Source organism: Perca flavescens, chromosome 5 (assembly GCF_004354835.1).
Source record: "Perca flavescens isolate YP-PL-M2 chromosome 5, PFLA_1.0, whole genome shotgun sequence".
In the NCBI taxonomy this organism is placed as follows: domain Eukaryota; kingdom Metazoa; phylum Chordata; class Actinopteri; order Perciformes; family Percidae; genus Perca; species Perca flavescens.
Genome location: NC_041335.1, coordinates 18,896,067 through 18,922,799, shown reverse-complemented (window position 1 = coordinate 18,922,799; position 26,733 = coordinate 18,896,067). Strand labels below are relative to the sequence as shown.

Sequence of the window (26,733 nt, the reverse complement as noted above, 5' to 3'; positions counted from 1 at the left end):
GCGAGGTCACGGGGCAGGAAGTAATCGAAAGCGTTCTCTTACAAAATAAAAGTCTGATTTAGTATTTTTTTATTTTTTATTTATTGTTGCATTTCTAAACGTGTACCTCCCCCATCTACAATTCACTTGCATTCAATACATGTGCACAGTTTGTCTGGTCATGTTTCCAAGGTGAATAACTAAGTATTGTGCCCATCACACCATTAATTTCTTTTTTCCTCCACTGGCACATCTACACCCATGGCTGGCTGGATTAACCTGCTGGGTGTGCATTAACCGCCTCTCATTCTCTGTGCATTGCCTCTTATTAATATTGATTAAACACACAAAAAAATCATAAATATGCATCATGTGAGCACTATATTAGAAAAATAATAGGGCCTTAAAACAAAATTTTAACAAAACTGGGCCTTAACAGGTAATAAAGTAAGGCCCATTTTCAGTTGATATTTTACTTTAATAATTTATGTTCCCATATTCCTTTCCAAAAGAAAAACAAGTAGGCCTAATTAACTTGGGTGTTTGGGGGTGCTGGGGCTCTGGGGCCCACAAGCAAACACCCATTGGTCTGACAAGTTGTTCAGTATAGTGTTCCAGGATATACTGATCTGTATTATATTGGATAGGTCTAGCCTAATTTGCTACGTTCAGTATAGTGTTGCAGGATATACTGATCTGTATGATTTTGGATAGGTCTAGCCTAATTTGACACTGTGTAGCTATTGTCACATGTTGTTCATCCATGCTGTTATTCAGACAATTTCCAATTAATTCATGTTTTCCTCAGTGAGCTATAACAAATCTATGAAATCCCTTTGTACCCTGCACTGCAATGAAAGCATTGTCTGGAGTAACCAACAACCCAAGCTTTTCTTTCCAGATATCATACATGTATCAGTGTTCTTTTTCTAGCCTCACACTGCCCAAAGTCAGAGAAGGATGCAAGAAAGCTGTGTTTTTTTCTTTTGTTGAAATGTAAGTCCAAAGTAAAGAGTATACAGTATGTGCATAATACATTTGACTGGGAAAACGTGGAGCTCAAACAACATTTAACATTTCAAATTTGCATTGTTTTTTAGAAAAATAAACTGGGATTATGTGGTTTTCAGCCAACAACATAATGCTTTTGTTTAAAGGGGAAACTTGACTTTAAATAAGATTATGCTGAACAGCACATGACAGCTGACCTGTGTCTGGGTGCCTCTCTACAGGCACAGGTTGAATGGCTCCCCAAGCTGGAAATCTGGGACGAATCAGAAAGGTCCCTGGACAGCTAACATTAATTCTACTAGAACTCTTTTATAATTGTTTCTTTCATTGTCATATAGTCATGTGCTTTATTGTAGCTCTGATTTTAGTCAGATAGTCAGGAAAGATAAGACTGGCTTTGAATTCATGGGCTGGATTTAAGCATTGCATTAAAAGCAATTAAGCACTGAGTCACTGGGATGTCCCCATTTAAATGGTCTAAATGGGCCACTTAGTTAGGTTACAATCAACACTGTTCAATGGTGAAATGACCTCAATTCTAACTTTTTGTTTGCAGCGTAGTGTGACAACAGTTAAACTGTTGAAATATATTGTCAGGCATTTTACAGCAAAATAAAGTTTATTCTAATCATATGATGGTATTTTAAACAAAACATCATACATTTCAATGCTTAGTAGTTTCCAAATTTGAATATGTTTGACTATTCCAGTTACCTGTTTTACGATAAGTATTTTCTTTGTGTATACAGTGGTTTGTCTTTTGAAGGGTTTATTATTATAAAATGGAACTGCTTCCTTGACTTGCATGACACAGTACTTGTCAGTGAAGTAAGGCAAAAACAAAAGCAACTCACGAAGGCAAGTGCTCTCACTTCACTAATCCCTATCTCTGACTTGATGGTGCAAGATCCATTTGCCTCACCCACACGGTCACAAGGATTTATGTAGACATTTACTGTATGTCACACACTGCTGAAAACACAGAGTAGATCTTTTATGATGCAGTTCAAAAGTCCTGAACTTTGCCCTGTGAATGTCCATCTGATAATTAGACTAAGATATATGTTTCCATTGAAGGTTTTTAGGCAGGCCTTAAACACAAAAAGCCTTCAAACCAAAACTGGCCTATAAAAGAAGGCCAGCACTCATTCTACAGCCATGGCTCTGGACCTTTATCTGACTGGGATCTATGAGAAATTCAGTATGTTGCTTGGGGCCCAGGCTCATTACTGTTCTCATTAGGATGGGGCCTGAGAAGTCCACTGTAGACCCAGGAACAATGCAGAGCCCGGAACCCAAAACAAAATAGCTCATGCAATAATGTGTTGACTAAAAAAAAAGATTGACTATCCTTCCAATAATGAGTGGGTATAGCAAATTGTTTGGTTGTGGAAAAGGCAGAAGTAAAAAGGATGCTGATTCACAGTGATAATACTAATGGCTCAGGCAAGAACAGTCAGTGCGGATGATCATAATGGAACAACTGTGGATATGCGGTATGGCCCCTCTAACATCCATCTATCCATCCACTTATCATTTCATCAATCTGTAAGTGTGTGGGCCTGTTAGAATATTGTGATTTACAACTGCTGTGGAACTCTCCAGATTGTTAAAGGCACATGGCACATATGATCTACATACAAATAACACGGGATGCATTATGATTTAGCCTACTTGAGACAGAGATTAAACTCCATATTTTGAGGCTATCTTTACAATATCAATCTGAAAAAATACAACATTCACAAAGGGAATATTTACTGGACTGCATACAGGTGTTATTGTGCCCACTGTACACTAGAGACTGTGCTAGATGACTGCCACTGGTTATCATGCAATCACAAAATATACACACACAAATGAGTCGTAGCCTATTTGCAGAAAATCACATACTGCCATAAACCGTTTTCCAATAAAATACGTCATATTTACCCACATGTATTGTGACTGTGATTATACTCTTCCTACAAAGTCGGCACAAACGCTGAGTTAAAGTGGAATTGTCCTGCCCACGCCCATGGAGATACGAGTTTGCTTCTCCATTCATACAGATTTTCTATTGCACAGGTTGGGGTATAAATACTTGTGTGGCGTTTGTTGGACATGACACTCCCCCCTTGTCGATGGGAGGCCGACGTCACCCTTCCAGCGGAGGAGTGGATGGCCTCTGTAATAAAAATACATGAAGAGAATTGAGGAAAAGGAGAAGATTGGCTGGGAGGAAGAAAAAAAAAAAGCAACAACACGGCGTTTATTTCTTTCTTCTCACCGCGCTGATGAGCCATGGATGTAAACGGCTTTTGATACAAACTGGGATATATTTTGGTTGCGGCACCGACAGCTCTGGCTGAAATGCCATGTTATGTGTGGCTTTCTTGGTTTTTTGAGCAGACACAGAGAGAGATAACTGTACTGTATCCCAGCCTAGCCGATTGGAGTGAAAGTCCGCCATATTCTGCTTTACCACGCCCGGGAGTCGAGCCATTGGAAAATAAACGGAAAGCTTTATTCATGTGTTTTTCTCGTTGCCCTCACCCACGGACAATAGGCTAACTTGAACACAAGGGGTTTTGTTGATTGAAAAATAACAACATTGAAGACTTTGATGAGGGTGGCCAGGCACGGATGGCAATGCTTAACGAGATCAAACAGAGCAGTACGGAGGATGTGTCCTGAAAGGATCTGTTGATCATATTGAGAAGGAAAAGCAGATTGCACCAATTAAGATTGCACAGATATTCTCAATATTATTATAACTCAAACCGCCGTGGACACTATTTTGAAGCTGTCGGGAAGCCCAGAAAGCGAACCGAAACGGGAGGAGGGGGGGTCAATAATTTCTCAAATATCTAATTTTCCTTTCCACCACAATTTGAGCGCTGTTCAGGCTCATTATAAGGGCGTCCACGCGTTATTTCACCACAAGTAGGCCTGTATGAGGACGTCTTTTTACCTCGACGAATCTGAAATCTGAATGAATCAGTAAAAGGAAACAGCGGAAAAGTGCGTGTTTAAAAAAAAAAAAAAAAAAAAAAAAAAAAAAAAAAAAAGAGAGAGAATGACCCTGGAATCCATAATGGCGTGTTGCCTCAGCGAGGAGGCGAAAGAAGCCAGGCGGATCAACGACGAGATCGAAAGGCAGCTCCGCCGGGATAAGAAGGACGCACGCCGTGAACTGAAACTGTTGCTTCTCGGTAAGGTCGACAGGGAGAAACACGGGGAGGGACAGGAGTGTGGGGAGACATGCAAAGCTCAAATTCCTCTCACCAAAAATACCATTGTCGGGCAGGGCGTGGGGGGTCTAATAATGAGGCTTCCCACCTGAGTAAAGTTGGGGAGTGGGTTGTTGAAATATCTTGGAGTTGTGAGTTGAGTGCACAGATTGGCAGGTCAGCAGAGGGAGGAGCGGCTGCCCAGCCAGGCTTGTAGGGTTCCCAGTGTTAAAACCACCTGATTTGAATAACTGCGACCGGTTTGTGTCGAGGAAACAAATGCTTACTAGTCACCAAGGGCCTCCCCTCCATGCATTCACTGTACTGACAACCTGTGCAGTCAGGCCTCAAGGGCCCATCCAGGTGGTGTGCTTAGGAGTGTGTCAAACATCGGCTGGGCCAAAGTCTAGCGTTTTATTGGAAGTAATTAAGGCAGTATTGCAGCTTAACACCAACCCTGGCAGTGGTTATAGCACAGATATTAGTCTGGATTGGAACCTCTCCATCATTAATAGCCCTACGTTTTTGTTTGAAAACGCATTTTGTTCTCAAGTTGCCTGCTCCTCATTTGAATAAAGTTGAGGTCCAGCCTACTTGATGCAAATAACGGCCCACAGTTTGACTCGCCACCTCTCGAAAACTCACACAAATCTTTTAACCTGACCGTAAACTGACGACAGAATCAACAACTGCATGGCTTATTTCTCACATAAAATGTTTTCAGAAACACATTTTGGTGAAATATTTTTGTAAAATAAGAGAAAGTTTCCGCCATGTTGGTCTGGGAGAAGACCGCCCACGAGTGAAGGTTCGTCCAATCAGGTGCAGCCATCGCAGTTGTAGGAGGGTGTAGCCTAGTTTTCTTTGCTTGTCAGTGGTCATTGAAGAGAAATTGATTACTGCTAGTGGCAAGCCCATCAAGCGTCTAGTGCTGAAACGGGGCCATCAAAAAACGCCTATGTGGACAAGTACCATTACATCATAGATGTATTAGTCTTACATACCTTTTTGTAACAGTTCCACCTCGATGCTGGTCCAAGCAAATAAATGCCTGGTCTTACTATTTACCAATGTTGTTATTTTGTCCAAAGTATTTTCTGTATTTTTAACTAATATCCATGATTTTCAACCGCAGAGTGATGTTAGACCAAGGGGGTAAGCTTCACTTCAGAACTCGAACCTCCTTGGCGCCATTTTGTTGCTACCTGGCCATCACCTCCCGTTAGCATTCCACTGACTAGCATTCATTTTGGCGCCACTTGACAGCGAATAACTTTACATCTGAAGCGTTTAAAGACTCTATTTGTCCATTGTTTAGTTCTAAAGAAACACGACAATGTACCTCACGTTATGGCTCCGTAGCAGACGTTTTTGTAAAAATAGGATCGAACGATTTTGTCACATAGTAGAGAAATTACCGTATAGTACAGGATAAGCTTGCAGGCAGTTTCGACTTACATGAGCTATTTAGGATTAATTACTAATGTTAACCAGCATTTTAGTTAGCAATAATTAGCCTGTGCCCATGTTATCTCCTTACATATACCTACACTCTCCTTCTCTGTAAGATTGGGAATGATTGAGATTTCTCTTGGCACAGCCACCAGAAGACTTACAACTTTCAGACACGTTGCTCACGTCACGTTTACGCTGTCTCTCTCAGTTGGAGGCTGCGCAGTAAAGCTGGCCATCACCGGAAAAATGCTTCTAATAGCCTTCACTGGTCTCCGTCCAGAGCAACGGGGTCTGTTGGTCCATTATATACTGTCTATGTGTTAGACAATCTACTTCCTGATTTCATTGGCCCACGCATGCCCAGTGAATGCAATGGTCATGTGATATGCATTGTCAGACGTGTTAATCGTGTTAATATGGACGAAGATCATTCAAGATCGACCTGTGTGGATAGAGATTGTTTTTGTTTCAGAATGCCATTTAAAAAAAGTTTTTGTTTAAAAACGCATATCTTTTCCTACGTTTGACGTTTTAATAGTATCTAATTGTTTGGGTTGGCCCTATAAAACATGGCGACACAGCAAGAAAGCGTCACTTTTCTTATCAGCAGAAGCTGTCACTTGATCTCAGCTTGATCACTGCAATTGGCGGCCAGTGGGCCAACTCCGGTCCGCCTATATTGTTTTAGTTTACAAATAAATAACCCCAAAAAACAGGGCAAAATGATTAAAGACCGTAGTATTATTACCGGTTCTTTTAACATTTTAGTGTAATTTATTATCCGCTGCAACATGTCTTATTCTCCTTTTGTCGTGGCTGAGCTCCTCAACATAGAAAGCGATATTTGAATGTGCTCTGGCGGCATGTTTTACACAAGCATAGCACCACCAGCTATTGCGAATTGTTAAAACAAGCTAAAACAAAGCTGTCTGTACTTCCACATGGCTAATTATTATGCACGTCAATGATGGCATCAGACCTTGAAGGTGATGGTGTGAGGAATGAATCACAGCAGCAGCAGAGGGAGGACAGAGGACAGGAGGGATGAAAATACTGATTGATGTCTGTGTCCTTCATTCTTTATAAACTTCACTCAGTATTAGAAATACAACATTTTAGTCCGGTTTTGAATTCATTCTTTTTTTTTTAAATAACATGTTTTTGTAAAAGCCATTATTTAGTAATGAAAAAGACCTGAAATGAGTATCCACAACGAACCAAACTAATAAGGAATAAGCCTATGGATAAGAGTATAGTATCGATAAAACCCTATCAATACCCATCCCTTTAATTATGATTAAAAATGTGGTGCCGCGTTGTGTCAAGTGTACATGAGAATAATAGTGCATGGACATGTCCGGCCCTTCGCTCTTAGCTTTCTGAAGATGTGCCCCTTGAACAAGGTGGGTTTAAAATTAGAGAAACTACATGCTTACGTATTATAGAACATAAAACCGTGCACGATATAGCTTAGTCTAAAAGAGCACTCATATTAACACTAGTCGTTGGTGACCAACCAACATCTCTTACTAGCCCCCCATTCAAAGCAGTCTAGAACCGGACCTGGTAAAGAGGCTTGTGTGACGGTATGCCCATACACCTACCTTTAAATAGTCTACATTAATTCATCATTCTCAAATGAATTGAATAATCAATCAAAAGCATGCTGCAGTACAATGATTTGAAATAGACTCCCAATCATAAAATAACAGTGCCATAAAAAACTGAAAACTTTTACATTATCTCATAGTACCTGTGGATTTTTACAGTGTGGGGTTGTGTTATTGGGTGGGTGTTTATCCTGTCCAGAAGTATTTGTCATACTGGAGAAATTTGAGGAAAACAAGTCATCTACTCACCATCCTGTTTATAATTAGATTTGCAACGAAAAGCCCATTAGTTGTGATGACCGTGGCTGTGGGGAGCAGTGCTAGAAACCTCTTCCTGATCCAGTGCCCTTCTCTCTCAGGCCTTTAGAAAATGCATGGAGGAGAAGGTGGTGTAGCAGGCTGGGATATAAGATCACATCATCCAGACTACTTTCTGAAAAGAGCATGCAGGTGTTTTGCCTCTTTTGGGATAAAGGTTTCCCCTTTGCCCTCCTGTTGGTACAAAATGATTAAATGAATCCCCCTTAAAATTAACAGGATTTGAAGGAGCTGACTGCCACTTCCCTTGTTAACTATGGATGAATAATTGTGTTGTTGTTTTCCTCTAATCTCTTTTAATACCCAACAATTCGCCTATTATGCAAACACATAAACAGCCAATGAACCAAACCTAAAAGTGATGTGTAAGTCTGACTAGGCTAACTGTACTTATTCAATGATTAGTCACTATTCTTGTGATACGAACCATTTGATGGCCCTAATTGATGAGTATGATGCTCATTTGATATGTATTTTTTGTGTAGGAGCTTCTTATCAGTAGGTCCAATCAATATAGGGTGTTATATTTCAGAGTGGATTCGTAGCATGCCTCTAATGACAGGAAGCTTACAATTAATGTCTATGAAAATTGAGTCACAGGAAAGATGCGCTCCATTAAGTAACGTTTCCAGTAATGATGAACCATATGTGTGATCTCATACCAACATTCTCGTGTCTGAGCTCATGAAACAAGTATGGCCCAATCAACCATTTTTTCAGTGAATCCAGAGCTCATTGAATATATGGACTCTGAATTCACTCCACCGCTCCCACTACTACTGGTGGAGTTAACTGTAGGAAGTTGTGTGTGTGGTCTATATGGCTCCATTAACCCATATGCTATCTGTGTATTATTATATCTAATTGCCTAAAGTCCCTTGGGATCTGGCACAAAACTCTCCAGTCAAGTTTAGAAGTTTATCAATTATTCAATATCTCAATCGCTTGGTTTTTCACAAATCATCTCGGCTTTTTCAACTTTTAAACCAACTAATTGCTTTATCTCTACGGAGACTGGGTACATTGAAACCCACACAACACAACAAATGAGCTAGTAAGTTAAAATTGTTTGCAAGGAAAGAAAACACAGATAAGGCTTTTTTTTTCTCGACCTGTTTATGCTCAAAGCTTCATGGTAATCGAACAAGGCTTTGTTTTCCACACAATGTACTGTGCCAAAAATGTATCTATATCATTATCAACTTTACATATTTTGCAACTTATGCCACACTTATATATCACAATATTATAATAATAACTATAAAAAGTTAGTGAAATAATAACTCAGTGGTACCAAAATTGTCGCATGTGACCAGAAATGAACAGACCTTTTTTAACAGCAGACATCCGGACTTGTCAAACAAAAGGTGGAACTAATAATATTTTTTAATTGCTGCATTGCACGGCAAAAAAGCTGAAGCATAATTGACGTTATCATTATTAGTGTGCTTTTCTTTCTATGACAAGTCAAAATGTCTGCTGTAAATAAACATGTTGATTTATTTGGAAACATTGGGCCTCATTCACCAAACGTTCTTAAGAACAAATGTGTTCTTAAAGATGCAGTAGGTAAGACTTATAAAACTAACTTTCTGTCATATTTGCTGAAACTGACCCTATGTTCCAGTAGAACTACCTAAAGCAGTTAATCTATTTTTTAATAGAAAAAAAAAAAGAACAGAATCTACGCACACTCAAGAGCACTCCTACGCACTTTTTAGATTTAGAGCTGACATGTTTGCGCAAAACAAGTAGCTATACCGCTTTCGTCCGTTCTAATTTAAAATGTAACCTTCCTCTCCATTTTGTAACTAATTAGTTTCATTATTTTACACATAATTATACATTTGTTTGTTGTAATAAATACACACTACTGCTCATTTGTAAAGCACTTTGAATTGCCATTGTGTATGAATTGTGCTAGGCCTATATAAATAAACTTGCCTTGCCTTCAATTTACATCAATTATGTTAAAGGTGCTCTAAGCGATGTTGGGTGACATTAGTTCTTGTTGACGTTCAAAGTATTTTCAAACAAAACGAAGACTAGCTCACTCCTCCCTCCTCCCCATCCCGTCCCCTCACTTCTGTGCTTCAGCGCGCTAACCTTCCCCCCCTTTCCGATCAAGGCTCATTGAGTGAGCTGCTCCACTGGAGGAGTGGACAATGCTTAGAAGGCACTTGACTCGTTGCTTTTGAAATGTGCAGGCGATGGGGGCATTTAGCTTAAAACTATGTTTATTTGAACGGAAAGACCTTGTTCGAGAGGAATTACATGCTAAATTATGGTAAAAATGATGAATACCATTAGACTTAGATTGTTCTTTTGTTTTTATTTTTATGGGAAAGTGAACTTCTCCTCTTTAAGCATGACATTAGCTCTGAAGAAATCCATCACATCAGCTGAGATTCCAAACCTGTGCAGTCATGGGAAGAAAAGTAGAAAGCAGCAGCTTAGTTGAGTAATGGTGACATAGCGACTGGAGACTAAAAGCACATCTTTTTTTTTACGTTTTAGCACATTAGCTACACATTGCATATATTTTGCTGCTGACCATCCTCCAGATGTATGATTTTAAAAAGATTTTCTACCTACCAGGCTACCATCTTTTCAGTTGGTTTTGCATAAAAGCACTTTCTGTAGTTAGCTACTAATCAATCATAGTATAGACATATTTTGTCATCTTTATTGAGTTAAGTTGAGCTAATTTTCATTGTTCATTTGATCGTAAGTTGTTGGAACATGTTTTGGTGAGCTCACAGTGCATCAGGAGTTAAAGAATGCTCTGACATCTAAACTTTAACTTAAAGTACAATCCTATCATCAACTAACCAAATTCCCCTGATCCTTTGTATGAAGTCCATTTTTTGTGGATAATGAATACAATACTTGTAACTAGAAACACTTTGCCTCATTAGAGCACGTCTACTGTACGTACACAACACACTAAACTGAAACTACTGAAAGAGCACATTCACAGTGTAGGGGCTCCTAGGATGGTAGTGTATTTTAGTAGCTTATTATTAATTTGAAGTTTACCTCTCAAAGTGCATTGAGATAATGTTTTATCTCAATGTTTTTTTTTACTAGAGCTGAAGTGATAAGTCAATTAACCAATTGGTCCATCTCAAATGTGAGTATGTGATGCTTTTCTTTGTCATATATAATAGTAAACTGAATATTTTTATTGGGTTTGGACTGTTGGTCGCTGAAAGAAGCAATTTGAACGTGTCACCTCAGGTTCTGGTAAATTTATCACAATTGTCTGACATTTTATAGTCAAAATGATTGAGTAAATAATTGGCGGATTAATCAAAAATGAAAATAATCAGTAGTTGGTGCCCTATATTTTAACATTGTAGGATACAGTTTTACAGAGGACATACAGAATAAAATTGAGAGAGAGATATTGCTCTATGTTGATGCATAGTACTTTCTACTTTCTTGTTGCATTCCTACATATATTGCATACATCTGACTTTAATTTATTTTGCATTGAGGTCTGAAACATCTGTTGACAGTCAAAATGGTTAAACATGAATAAATATCAGGCTTGTCTTCATCTGTTAAATTGATTTAAAACGGCTCAATTACAAAGTGGCCTAGCTCCAATCCTCAAGAGACCATTGGACCTAGTTTATGATGCCTGGCCCCCTTTTACAAGGTTGCAATAATGGAGAAAATCATAGACAAGTGGGATGGCCGGATTTGAAAGTAAATCAGTTTTAAAACATCAGAACAGGCAGAAAAGTTATGAACAATTTAGATTATGGAACTACTTCTGTAGTCACTGAAAACATCTGCTCAACTGTGTTCACATTTTGCACAGCTGGATAACTTTTAAAATCATTGCAGCATGACAGCATGTTTATTCTGCACCTTTGAGTCCAATTTCATCTGTCAAAAACATTTGCAAAAGTGTTGATCTACCCAATCACTGTCAGCTGCTTTCATCGGCCAAATGAAAGCTGTGGGAACAAAGTCCACCGCAACTTTTTAACAAGTTTTTAACAAACACATGGTTGTAATTGTGGGAGGAAGCACTAAATATGTCATATGATTTCTTGTATGAATCCAGCTAAGTTAACAGTGTGCAGCTATAGAAAGTGCAGAATTAGGGAGGCAAACCATTTTTACAACACTGTGCATTATTGACATCTAGTTGTCCTAATCTGAAATAACTCACACTAACATTGGGGAACATCAGAATTCTGTCTAATGACTTAAATTGACTTAATTAATGTCTCTGCCTTGTGTTTTGCATTGATATTTGCTGGTGCTTGCCAAAGACTGCCAGCCATTAACACTGAATATATTTGACACCCACAAGAGTGGGTTTCTTTATAAAATTTAAAACACTAATGGCCTGTGGTATTGCTGTTAGTAGAATTCTCCAAAACCAAATTGTACCCTAAAACTTTACTTAAAGAAGGACTCCAAACCACTTAATATGCAACTCCACTATATAGCCTACTACTGACTTACAGTGTAGGCTACATCAGAGGAAGACATTGTACTACTATATTTACCTGACGGACGATGTTGCAGATTCAGATTTTAATTTTAATCAAAAAATATCACAATGAAAATATGGAGTACCTAATCTGACAGTTGTGTGTGTGTGTGTGCGTGCGCGCGTGCGTGCGCAGAGAGTGAGGGTAAGTCTGATGTAAACTGCTGTCTTTGCTTGGTCAGCTCCGAGATAGTCTGCATTGCACAGCGCGGTAGAGGAATAAGCTCCAAGAATAGGTTATGTTCTGCCTGTGTTTAGAAGTGGTGAATGTACAGCGCACAGCAACTTAATACGATATAGTGTCTGGCTTTTGTTTGATATTTAGTGTTGGCAAATGGCTTTTTATTAAGTTTCCTCTTAGCAAAATAATAGACACGGAATGTACGTTTTTTCCAACCTTATTCAACACAACAGTTCAGATGTTCATGTCAGCTATCCGCTCGTGCTCCAGGAACGTGAAGAAAAGTTTGCTTGGTATATCCAGTAATCATGTTCCATTATAAGCTGCAAAAAGTGAACCGCAGCCCAAGCCGGTAAACATCCCCTACCCCTGCTGCTGTCCAGAGCGTGTCAACAGTCTGCTGCACCAGCAGTTTATTGTTCGGCCGTTTAGTTTTAGGTTTAATATCCAATATCCAATGCTGTCCAAATTGCTCCAAAATCCAAACCCCAAGTTCATTAGGTACCCAGGAAACCAAATGTGAAGTAGATTGGATGAACGGTTTATGAGATATTTCAAAGAGAGACGCATAGACGCACTTACATGCATAAACACACACACACACACACACACACACACACACACACACACACACACACACACACACACACACACACACACACACACACACACACACACACACACACACACACACACACACCCCGAGGCGTCCCGCTTTATTAGATAGATAACTGGTTCCTCAGATCAGAGAACAGAGTTGTCAGCTTTCAGTTCATGAAAGTGCAAAAAACAAATCATGTTCATGTGTTTTCCAGATGTGACTACTACACAGATACTACAGTCTGTAGTTAGAGAAAGAAATTGCAAGCTAGACTAAAGCATTTTTAAAAGTGAATATGTTGCAGTGGCCTCCCTCTGCTCTCTGTGTTAACTCTCTCCTTGAGGTGCTGCTCTCCGTGGTGAATTCATTTCCTCGTCTTCACTCATGCATTTTTTATAACTAGTGCAGTGCCTGTTCAAAACGGTTTGCTTGGCCTGCGGTATTGCTGCTTGCAGTTTTCTCCAGAACCATTGTACCCCGAAATAACTGGCCCCCAAAGAACTTAATATGCAACCCAACTGTATCCTACTGACTTACTGTGTACTTCTACTTCAGGAGGAAAACATTGTACTACTACATTTTCCTGAGAGAGAAATGGTATTGGTTATGTTGCAGATTTATATCCCATTTCTTTTAAAAAGTCAGCTGCAGGCGTCACCTAAGATGTATTGTTGAGCCATTCACGCCAACCTCAAACACGGGGTTAATCCTGGGTCAATGCATTAGTCTGAAGAGTGACTCAGCAGCCTGGAATGCCCAGCATGCTCGCTGTCTCTCTATCTTTCACAGTGTCTTTTGTTGGTGTAATAGAGAAGATCTTTTACGACCCAGATGTGGTCAAGCCATACTGGAATATTTTAATGAAAATGTTGTCTTTAATATTTTTAAGGCATTACAATCATTTTTCTTATTATACATACAGCTGTTAGTTATACAATGCTGTATAACCTTCTCATTTTTCTATAACCCAAGGTAACCTGTATAAAATACTGTACTTTCATAGCAAAGTATCTTCTAAAGTAAATTTATTCTCTGAGGATTATTTTCTTGGAAGGGTGGATCCCCAGAAGAAACCTTTAAAAGTAAACTAAGCTGTATTCATTTTGTAACATAAAACTGAATGGCAGCATCTCAGTTCCAATTTTATCAGGTCAGAGTTGGCAAATTAAAGGCAACTATAATTATAAAGGTTTCTATCTATGGATGAATTTATGAGCCAATCACATGTGAGGGCATTAGGTTCTCTCCCATTTTCTGTGTTTGAACAGCCACGAGGGGATCAGAACTGTGCCTCACAAGAGCAACCCAGATCCATTCTGCCGTACAAATCCAGAACCTATTGGCAGTTAATTTAAGTTTTTGAGATTACTCACTGTTCCACTTGCCTACTTTTAAAAAAAAGTCTATTTTAGGGTGGATGCTGTAAGGCATTAAATCTTGTGCAACACTATTTGTGGCTTGCAACAACAACTACTTGTCATTGAGGTTAATGTAATAGTTAATTATATGTGGACAGTGTGTGTGGGTTGAAGGCAGGTGGTGACAAGTCCCACCCACCCTTTGGTGCTATAAAGTGAATAAAAGTGCACCAAAAGGATAATGCAACAGTAGTAGCATGTAGCACTTACAAGCAATCGCAAATTGAATACTGTGAGCATATATAAACGTTGCTCTGATATATTGAAAATAAATCTGTGTATTCAATGTAGTATATTTAGTTTGAATGTGTTTTATAATGTGAAAATGAATTAAAATAAAAAAGCATAGCCATACTTTCATATTTCAAAAGCCACCATATCCAACCAAATAGGAAAGTGAAAAAAATGCTTCTGTCTACATGATAGCATTTCCTCATTGCTTGATGCACCTTTTAAAAGAATTTGTAAATAGAATTCCAAGGGTTAAATGCTTGGCCCTAGAGCACTTCAAGCGTAATTGTGCTAACTCCTGTGTTTTTATTACTGCCTTCCCTGTTAATTTCAGGCTTCTAAATTGGCAACCCTACAAAAGACAAGCCGTTTCTCTAGAGGTTTTGGTATTTTAGCAGTCGTTTAGTCTTAAGCTTGGTTTTTGTTAAGTGCTTGGTCTGTGTTGTGGGCCCACAGTAGAGGGGCTAATTTGATTAAAATAGAGTTTATATAATATGCAATATAACAGAGTGTAACATATCCAGACTTTCAGAGACTTTAGGTTGCACTGGAATGCAGCACACATCTCTTGGCCACTGACAAGCAAACACACACACATACACTCCTTCCTGCCAGCGTTATTCAAGAGTTAGTGGTGAGGTAAAGTTAGACCTTTCAGTTGGTCTGCCAAGATTCTCAATGAACCAAAGAGAAATTATTCACACCCAAATAGTCCCTGTCACCACTGAGAGGAGATAGATGTTGTTATTGGTCAGTCACCAGACCAAGCAAACACTGACTGAGAGGAAAGTATCCAGCACATCATAATATATGTGAATGACTGACTGAGTGAGTGCATCAGTGAGTACACACTGTACATCTGCGTGTATAATTGTGTGGGCACGTTTCTTTCCAAACAGGATTTTGTGTTACAAAAAGTCATGTAACCCTTTCCCCTTTTCCCTTTGGAAACTCCAAACCTGCATTAATTTATATTTCTATATTATCAATGGATCAAATGACTATGTGTGATGTGAAAAGGGTTGTTCATAGTGATGAACTCAAAAAATTATTACCCAACTCTGCAGATTCCCTCAGCTCTACAGAGCCTTTTAGCCAATTATTGCTTAAATTATTAGATTATTTAGAGCTGTTTTTTAGGTTCTCAACTCTAATTAACTTATTGTTTTCTTGTGAAAATAGGACTTACTTTTGTTTTATAGTTCCCATGGAGGTCCAGGAAAGACATACATTACTAAATGTCCATTTGAGGAGCACGGATGCCGACACAAGAAATGAAATGTGTTGTCTGGTTAAATGACATTCTTTCCCTGTCTTTTCTCTCAGGCACTGGGGAAAGTGGGAAGAGCACATTCATCAAACAAATGAGGATTATCCACGGCACCGGTTACTCTGACGAGGACAAAAGGGGTTTCACCAAACTGGTCTATCAGAACATCTTCACAGCCATGCAGGCCATGATCCGAGCTTCAGAGACCCTCAAGGTCCCCTACAAATATGAGCACAACAAGGTAAATAAGATCCTTTCACTCAAGCCATTTCAAATTCCTTAACTGAAAAACCAACTTTTGTGAAGGCTGACAAATAGTTTTAGAAAAAAGACGGCCACAGCGTCCTTGTATATTTTTAGAGTGCTGTCTATCTTATTTGGAACAGCCATCCATAATTGTTTCCTGTCCTTTTTGACACTTCCTGTGTCATTTATGCACTCCAGCCCTCCATCGCACCCCGTGTGTATTTGTGTTTGCCTGTGGGTTTCAGTAAACTGAAATCCATGATGAGTGCATATACACACGCAAATATACATAGCAAATACACAAGAGAGACATCCCCTACACTACTCACCCAAATTTGACCTCACTTGTAACTATGACTTCAGCAGGTCAATTTTTAGTTATGCGGGGTGGATCAATTATTTCGTAGATTTTAGTGTGATGGCAGGAAGTCAGATCATAATCTTGGGATGTTAGGATCAGGACCCAGTAAGGGTTTTACTGATAATGCACAGAAAAAAGGGGGATACAAATATACTATTCAAGGTGATACAAATATAACACTTTGATATTGTAGGTGTATCATACATGCTTTTTGGTTTATTAGCATTGCCATATTTTATTTTTATTTTTTTTCTGGGGTTTTTTCCCCTTATTATATAGTGACAGTGGATAGACATGAAAGGGGGAGAGAGATGGGGGATGACACGCAGCAAAGGGCAGCAGGTCAGATTCGAACCCACGCCGCTGCAGGACTCAGCCAACATCTTACGCTCTTACTGGGTGAGCTAGAGGCCGCCCCAGCATTACCATACCTTTAAACATAAATCAACAAGTAGACCAATCGCCATTGGCTCCCATTCATTTCATTAGAGGAGGGACTTCCTAATATGTTACTAAATGAATTATTGTGATGATACTCCATGCTCCAGGTATTATCTAGGTATTACCTATTTGAGAGTGGTCTGGACAGTGCAGAACATTTGACTGACACAGTAAATGGTAATTTAGATCAGAAGTTAGATGTTTTTTTTTTTAACAAAAGGTATTATGTCTTCAGTTTTAGGTATTTGGGTATATATTTCTGATTATTTTGTGCAGACCTTATAGGCAGATTACCGATGCCGGCCACATAACAGATGCCACCACATATTGGTTGTGTTTCTATGACAGATGCCACCACATATTGGTTGTGTTTCTATAACTGTATGTCTGACTTTATGTTGACAGTTTACAAACAGCTTTTAGTTGCAACAGCTTTAAAACGTTATTATTTTATGAGAGAAAGGGTTGAATTTGCGCTCAGCACTGAGACTTTATAATGGCACCACATCTTGGATTTAACTCTCTGCTGTTGTGGGGAATCACCACTGTCCATGTTAGCTTTCACTTCCAGTTCCACATATGCATGCTCAAGAAGGAAAATGAATGTGCTGTTTCAGGCCAGCCATTTCACAACAAAGTTTGTAGGTAAACATTTTCTCCCATCCTACATTGCACTATACAGTAATTCCAATTTACCATCAGTTTCTTCATACTCCATAATCCAGTATCTGGATAAATAAATGGCTTTTGTATGTTTAGTGTGTTTATACATGAGGGTTTTGTATGAGACATTCAGTACAGTATTGTACTATAAACATACTTAAGTACAGCAAACAACAAAGCGTATGATGAAATCAAAGTTATGTGTACAACAAAAATATTAAATGCCTGTCATACTTTTTACCCAACATCCATCTCTCTGGCTAAAATGGGAAGTATTATACCACTGACAAAAGAGTGCACTGACATCGCAAAGGAAGTGAAAATAAAACCTGTCGATCATGTTTACACTGGCTGTCACTTAGTATGATTCTAGGCTTGTAGGCTCTAAAGGCCACCCATGAAAGTATACTGTATACTGGATACTTGATTTGTCTTCTATGGCATCTTACTTCTTCATTTTAGTATATTATTTTGTTGTGATATATGTATTATTTACAAGTATTGCAGTACGCACAAAAGGAACCGTTTCAACATTAAGGCACATGTTGATCGCTTGTCATTGGACACAGCAGAGTTTGATGGGAATCTGGGGCGGCAAAACTTTCCCCTCAACAGCCCCAGTGGGATTTGAGCTTCAGATATTAGGTCCATGCTGAGCCTGGGGGTGTAAAGTAATTTCTGGATATAGAATATATGATTGAAAATAAACCAGTGATAATTGGGACTTTATAACCTGTATGTTGATTGTCTTTCATAGTCACTGTGTTTTTTAGATTATCATAAAAGCTTGATGAAGTTTTGATAAATTAAGTATTACTTTTTGTATCTCAGTAAGTCATGACAGTTACTCCCTATGTTTCTTCCCTCCAGGGCTACGCCAACATCGTGAGAGAGGTGGACGTAGAAAAGGTCAGCATGTTCCAGAATCCCTATGTAGATGCAATCAAGAGCTTATGGAATGACCCGGGCATCCAGGAGTGCTACGACCGAAGGAGGGAATACCAACTCTCGGACTCCACCAAATAGTGAGTAGAGTGGAAAGAAAAAACAATACAGATGTTAAAACCAGACATGTAAACTCTGGAGTGAATTATGAATTGCCCTCAGGCTTATAATAAACCTCTGGGAAGACTTTTTCGAGATATGTTTAAGGTGAAATACAAGACAAATACACACCCTGGTTCATTTCCTCTCTCTGTGGCTGTAGTTACCTGAACGCGTTGGACCGGATCGCCGAGCCAGCCTACCTTCCCACCCAGCAGGATGTGTTGAGGGTTCGAGTCCCCACCACGGGCATCATTGAATATCCGTTTGACCTGCAGAGTGTCATATTCAGGTGAGTGAAGAAATATATTCAGGATCAGAAAACAGCATTTGTGAAAATTGCATTTGTGTACATACCTACCCAATAACTACTTTGTTGTTGTTATCTTGTCTGTACGGTTATTGGTGAAGTTGGTAAAAACACATCAAATGTGCAGAGAAATGTTAAAAGAAAACATGTCCGTTTAGAACTCATATCCGTTCATATAATGATGGAAAAAATAATAATCCTCAACTACAACTACTGAATTTGACTGTAAGGTTTTTTTAATTGATGCTTTCACTTGTCCACAAGTCTAACATCCCTAAACGTTTTAGTCTACAACAAGTGTGTACGCGTGTCATAGATGGAAAGTAAATTACCTTTACTCAATTAAAGTATTCAGATATTGGAACATTTCTAAAAGGGAAATATATACCCAACTACATTTATCTGATGGTTGTAATTGTTTTTGCATATAAAATATTAATCCACACTGTAAACTACAATAAGCTCATCAAATAGTAATAACATAAGATGCTTTGTTAATGTTTATAGTACCCAACGGTAAAATTCTGAATGCAATGCTTAACTTGTAAAAAAGTATTTTGGTACTTATACTCACGTAAAGGATTTGGATCATTTTCTGACTTAAGCACAGAATTCATCTCAATTTAACAAAAATACACTTTCTTAACTCAAAACAGCTTCAATAAAGCATTGACATAGCACCACACTGACTGAACATGCTGTTTTATTTTTTATTCTTCAGTGTATATATTACAGCAAATTCCCCTCATCATCGGTCGCACTTAGGAAATATTATTAGGTTGTAGTCATAGTCACAATGTTAATAGTCTGCTTTTACTCAGCTGAATATTGGAATAACTTTTAAGTCACACCCAAGGATCAACAGAATGATCCTATTCAATTTACTTTTGCCCTCTTGCTTCTTTTGAATTAAGCAATGCCCCTCAAAATGTGTTGAAAAGAGATTCAAACAGATTTGCAAACGTTTTGCTCATAGTGACTGTTTTCTCTCTCCTGGATGCTGCTGCCCCAACAGGATGGTGGATGTCGGAGGTCAGAGGTCAGAGAGGAGGAAGTGGATCCACTGCTTTGAGAACGTCACCTCCATCATGTTCCTGGTAGCGCTCAGCGAGTACGACCAAGTTTTGGTGGAATCGGACAATGAGGTGAATGATAAAAACACGCTCACACAAAAGCTGCATTTAAAAGTCAATTCAATAACCAAACTAAGTGATTATATTGATTTTGTGATGCTTAGTTTCACATTTTCAAAAACAACTTCACCTTCATGTGACGTGGAAGATGAGTTGTCGGAAGATGAAAAGCTATTCCTTATTTAAAACAATGAAAATTAGATTCCCCTCCTGCCTGGCTATGCTCCACCTTTTTTTTCCCCTTGGAAAGCATTTGTAAATGATCAGCCAGCTGTTTTGAATACCACCTCAGGCCACATCTCCTTCTTAAGAGGATATAGCCTGTGTGTCGGTCTGTTAAAGTGTATTAATGAGCAGGTGTGTGTGTCTTGTCTGTATTTGTGACCATGTGTTTTGCTTCCTATGTTATCGCAAGCCTACAAACTGAAGAAAGAGAAGACTGACCAGCTGCATGTCCTCTGTATTCTGACGTCAATAGATTAGATTTTATAATATACAGGAGATATTCTGTTGAGCACTCTAAATACACTGCAGTGCTGGCGATGTGATATCTAAGGCTTGCTTTCAGAATGGTCGTTCTGTTCAATTAAACACTGAAATCAAGTGCAAAGGGGTAATGTAACTCTTGAAGGCGACATGGCCCCGTTCTCTCTTATCGTTTCTGCTGTCCCTCTGGTGCGGTAAAGCGTTTATTAAAACCTGTACGTAATGAGTTTGAAAGACTGCAGGTTAATTAGTGACTCTCTCTCTCTCTCTCTCTGTCTTTCTTCCCCTCACTTTACCTCTCCTCACGCACCCATTCACATTCTCTCTGTAGAACCGGATGGAGGAGAGTAAAGCTCTGTTTAGGACAATAATCACATACCCCTGGTTCCAAAATTCCTCAGTCATTCTCTTCCTCAACAAGAAGGACCTGTTGGAGGAGAAGATCATGTACTCTCATCTGGTTGACTACTTCCCAGAGTATGACGGTGAGTAACAGCAGCATCTAAGTCCAACCCAAACATCAAACATCTGATACAGTGATACAGTATAAAAGCCTGAAGGCTGGGGCAAAACAGATAAAGGTTTACAGACTTGTCTGAAGAATGAACTTATTCTGAAAATTAGGCCATTTGACTTTTGTGTTAATGCTAATTAAATTGTAATAACAAGCAGCCAAAAAACAGCAATAAGAATATAGGACCAATACTGATATAATTTATTTTAAAGGTGTTATTATACTGATAGTGTGTCCATATATTGGTATATCTTGGTCAGTGATATACTGTATTGTGCTGGCAAACATAACTAAATACCAACATTGTAATATTCTCGTATTTCTTGTCAGTATTTGACAAAAATGACTTAAAATGTCAGACTGACATCAAAATGATGCCTGATACTGTACAGTATTTGATATTTTGTAAGTGCCTGAGATTTCATTTCTTTCAGCCATGTGACAGTTATCGCACAAAGTAATCATTGCAATGAAAAAAAAGAAGAATATGCATCCCTATAGATTAAAATGCACTAGCCTGTAAGAGAATCAAATCCTGTCAAAAGTATTTTGAACGTAATGGTACTTACTGTAATGAAAGAAAGTGGAAAATGCATTCATAGAGCATGGTCTTCCTCTCTCCAGGTCCCCAGAGGGATGCCCAAGCAGGGCGAGAGTTTATCCTCAAGATGTTTGTGGACCTGAATCCAGACAGCGATAAGATCATCTACTCTCACTTCACCTGTGCCACTGACACAGAGAACATCCGTTTCGTCTTTGCCGCCGTCAAAGACACCATCCTGCAGCTCAACCTTAAGGAGTACAACCTTGTGTAGAGCGGAGCAGGGCTGCCACCAGGAGGCCCTCAACACACACTGACTGATGCAATCTGTGAAAAGATAGATCATATACACACACACACATGAAAAGAAAATCAGAGAAAAAAAGAAATCTAATGGTTGCATAATACTAATTTATTTGCCATTTGTTGATCTCTTGGTCCCCAAGGGGTGAGCAAAGTAAATGTTATCTTGCTGTTTAAGGAGTTGATGAAATATAGGGAGGGAAGGGGTGGGGGGCAAGATATTTGGAAGGATTAGGGAGGGATTTGCTGTTGAATTTGTACAGCACCAATCTTCATTTCTAGGCTTTGCTCTTTGTGAAGTTTTGTTTTGCTTTTTGAAAAAAAAGAAACTACTTTGTGCACTCGAGGTTTGGGGGCTTGTTCTGTCTGTCAGTCTGATAGATCAGAGCTGCAACAAATGCAATGTGCTCCGTGCCTCCTGCCTTTTTATAAACAATGATTCCATTCCTTTTTATTTTTTTTACCCTCCGACCTGTCCGTTCATTCTGAAGCTTCATCCTGGGCATTCACCTGTTTTCCCAACAGGAAATTATGCCACAGATCTCTAACTGATAGTTTCCATTTTCCTACAAAAGGGCTGATTGGCAAGTCTCTTGATTAATAGTTATAAACTGTGATTTTGTAAATTATTTCATATTGATTTGCTATTAATTGATTTAAATTATTATTATTATTATTACATTGCATTGATTTTGGTACCATCCGATGAGTAGAGCATGTGTGACAGTCACACGAGTTCTCCAGCATTGACATAACCATGAAGTTCAGAAGTTTGAGAGAAAGTTGGCTTTAAAAAAATGCTTTGTGAGCTTTGAGTGAGCAGGTGAGGAGACACACGGGGACCTCTGCTCGGTCATGTCATGAAAACCATGATGGCGCTAGTTTCTTTACACAGACTGAAGGGAGCTGAGAAGGTGATTATTTATGAGACAATGTTGTTAAATGATTATCTTCAACTGTGCCACCAACGCTTTTTTATTATGGCAATATGTATACTTATTGCCAATGCCAAAACAACTCAAGCACCAGACGCCACTTTGCGCTGTTTACTACTTTTAATGAAAGTGTGTAGGAAAGAAAAAGAGCAGGGCTGATGAACACAGGCTTTACTGACTTATTGATTGATCGACTGATTCCTGAAAGTATTCAACAACGCCAATGGTATTTCTCTCCAACCACCCCCACAGTTAGTTAGCAGGCTTTCAGAGAGGAGGATGCCAGAAATAACATAAATGTTAAATAACATTTATTTTTACAATTAACACTTGAAAAGATAAAGGCACTTGCTTATTGCAAGGTAGTACAAAATGTAAACCATGCCACGGTGTTTCATTTTTACTTCTGTTCTTAAGATTACATTAAACTAAATTAATTTCTGCGCTAAACTGCTTGAACGGTCCAAACACAACCTTTCGCGTGGCTACAAACCCCTCCTCCTTTCCTACAGACTATCCAGTCACATTTTAGCTGTGTCTTTATAGTCGTCCAATCACAGCCCGGCTGTCTTGACTGTTGTAGTTCATTGCAGTGGAGAATAAATTTGGCTAAATGCTATGAAAAAGGGCAAAGTGTTGATGTTCAGTTTGTACCAAAGTAAGCCCTCCTTATTTCTGATTACATTTCCCTCATTCCCAAGTTACTTTTGAGTATTTTTTTGTAGCAATTCCCTAGAACATACGCCTGTAATTTACATTTATTGAGGCATAGTGCAATTATGAATGCTATAATCATTGTACATACATCTCTATATATATATATATATATGGCAGCATCTTTGTTGGCTTTGTAATCATTACTTTTTTGGCAGATTGAATGTGCGGTATTGAAAATATGTATCTATGTAATTGTATTGTATGTCTAATGGCTAATTCATTTTTGGAAGAAAAAAAAATGTTATTTACATGTTTGTTTTTGTTTCCTTCCTTCCACTTTAAGAAGAGAATGTAAATTTTGTGTTTTGCCATTTTTGTTTCTCAGCAAAGAAATATTGTTCAGCTTCAGAACTGCATAAAGAGGAATATAATTATTATACAACAACAACAACACATTGATTGGTAAGCCAGTATTTACAGTAGCTGGTGTGTTAAATTGACTTTTATATGAAAAACTGCAGACTGAATCCAATCTACAGGGCTAATTGTAATAGTTTAGTTTTTAACTGGCTTCAGGAACAGAGCACTTGTCATATAGGTGTAATCACGTCACTCATTGATTCGTATTCTTTTATATTTATCTTAATCACACAGCGTCTCAATACGTATTTATTAACTTTGAGATTTCTTAGTGTATCGCACACCTTGTCATCCTGATCACCCCCTACTCCACCACCAACCACGTTAGTAGGTTTTATTTAACAAGTAGTGCTAGAACAAGGTGGATGGCATGCCGGTTAAGTGTTGCTGTGGCTCAGATTTTATATAAAAATCTTAGGATGAGATGTAATTATCTGATTGTTAGTGCAATGCTATCACCCTTAACACCCCCTTACATGAACCTCCGCACTGATAGAAACTCAGTATTGCTGTCAGAGACAAAAGATGACTCAACTATTTGGCCTAATTAGGATGGTGCATTTACATGTGCTTTTATATTCTTTTTTTTTTTCTACCTGATTTCCATATTGAATGCCACCAATTCATTAGAATGTACAGTTTTATTTTGGACTTTATTTATGAAATGACAACATAGGAGAAAATACACAACAGTTCACATGTACATATTGCCTTATTGAATAAGCCGTGCCTCTGAAGTCCCATGCAAGACACCTGTGTTTTTATGAGAAGTGAAGCTAGTGCAGCCAATAATGCCCCATTGTGCAGCTGGAAGATCATTTGGTTTTGGCTTGGTGTTCTCTCTTTTTGTTATTCTGTGCTATAAGAAGCCCTGGGAACAGCTTTGAAGTGTAATTCATTTAGCTAATATGACATCATTACAGGACATTATAAGAACATCCTGAGTGAATTGTAATTGGAAAACACTTTCTGTTGATTTCAAAATATTGTTGCATCAGATTCATGTCTTTTATGCCACAGTGCATTATAATGGATTGAACTGCCTGATGCGACTATGACTAAATAACATCAGGATGTGTAGAATGTGCCACAATCTGGACTCTAAACCACCACCACCTGCGGAGGGGTGTTTTTGCCACATTTGGCTATGGTTCAGTATCTACCAGCCACTTTGGCAGTTAACTAGCCCTTACTCAGAGGTCCTGTTGTTTTCAGATATTTCAGCTGGCCGGTAACATTTCTTACAAGGATGATTGATTTTGGCAGGCAACAACTACTCCAACAAGTTCATTTCCAGCCCAATTCAGTATCTTTGAAGTCAATAACCACTTATCAACAGCAGGGCTTTATAGGAAAAACCAACTCGTCACACATTTCACTGAATGTTAAGACGATGTCAATGTGATTCTGCTTTTTTCCAGAGATGTTTTGAAGCTGGACTATAGTTTCAATTTATCAGTGTTGATGATCACTTGTAGAGTTGCAGTAATTGCTAACATGTGTCCCTGCTGTCGTAAAGCCCTGCTACATATAGGGAAAACCGTTGTTTAAACAATTCACACACATTGGATTTTGTTAGATAAATATGAACCACAAAGGACTGTTTTCAAGCTTTGTGAGTGACTTGTTCATCATCATTACTCTAAGGGAGCACATGTGGGTTATATTCAAGCTGGATTTTCCCTTTAAGAGAGCGCAGACTGCTGTGCTGTTCAACTTAATGCAGTATGTTCAAGAGCAGCGCAGTTTTACTTACAGTATATTAAGGACTGCAGGGTTGAGTTTTTGAAAAACAACTTTTCATAAAACTGCTCTGTTAACTCTCAGACACATCACTTGATTGCTTTCATCCCAAAGATACAGTATGAAGTTTGATGATTCCTTTTGAAATAGTGCTATTGTGATGATCTCCAAACATTATTGTGTAAAATGTTTCCTGTATCCATGAACTGTCATTCCAACATGTTTCTGAATGAAACGACGTGTTTCTTTTCAAAAGTATGTCAACTGATGATTTTCATTGTAACTTTAGTGATACAGCTATCATTTCTACAATGTGGGTAATTAAATGCCTTTAAATCTATATCATTACTCCGCACCACACTTCCAACCAGATGTCCTAAGTCAAGTTGTATTTGAACTCTAATTAAAGTGAAAACAGATGTGATTCTTGCTAAGTAGAATCATCAGTTAAAAGTGCCCCAAGCATTTCACCAAGCAATATGTTGGGTGAAGTTTCCCCAGGTTAATTTTCTCTTTTTTCCCCTGCCTTAGATCATTTATATTTTTTACATGCTCAAAAAGAAAAAAAGAGAGACAACAAAACACTTTAAAAAAAAGATAGGAAAATTTAGCTTGTCTGGCTGACTTTGTTTACTTCCTGGTTTAAACTCCTAACACCACTATAAATTGGTGAAGTTGGTGTAGATGTAAGACTTATGAGGGTAAATCACAGAAACACGTCCAAGAAAATTCATCACATTTCATAAAATCCACTGCTTTTTATATCCTTGAAGGATTGATTGTTAACATTGTAAATTATCTCTCCCACAAAACAAATGGTCATATTCTCCATTGAAAATGGTAGTAGAGGTATTGTATTGACATAAATACAGCAGCCGACATATCCTCCCTGATCAACTCAATAGAAAAGTGACATCATTGTACTTCACTGTTCCTGCTGATACAATGTGTTCAGTCTTTCTGTTTTTGTAAATGTTCTTGTTGCAATCATGATGATACAGAGTAGGTTGGACTGTTCTAAAATGTTGTTCAAAAAGAGGACACAAGTGTGGATAAACAGAGAGTAACCTGCACAAAAAAAAGCCTAAAGACTGCTTGTGGTTATTTTGTCAATGTTAGCTGTACCCATTACTCAAA

The 26,733-nt window shown here is 38.5% G+C and overlaps 1 protein-coding gene across 1 annotated transcript; it reads left to right on the top strand.

Annotated features, from left to right (window-relative positions):
• Positions 1-3,819: 3,819 nt before the first annotated feature.
• On the top strand, positions 3,820-25,936 carry LOC114555122 (guanine nucleotide-binding protein G(q) subunit alpha). The gene is made up of 7 exons (XM_028577264.1): positions 3,820-4,184; positions 15,856-16,040; positions 18,381-18,535; positions 18,718-18,846; positions 19,880-20,009; positions 20,815-20,968; positions 21,622-25,936. The coding sequence occupies exons 1-7, from the start codon at positions 4,049-4,051 to the stop codon at positions 21,810-21,812; spliced, it is 1,080 nt and encodes a 359-aa protein (XP_028433065.1). The 5' UTR covers positions 3,820-4,048; the 3' UTR covers positions 21,813-25,936.
• Positions 25,937-26,733: the final 797 nt, after the last annotated feature.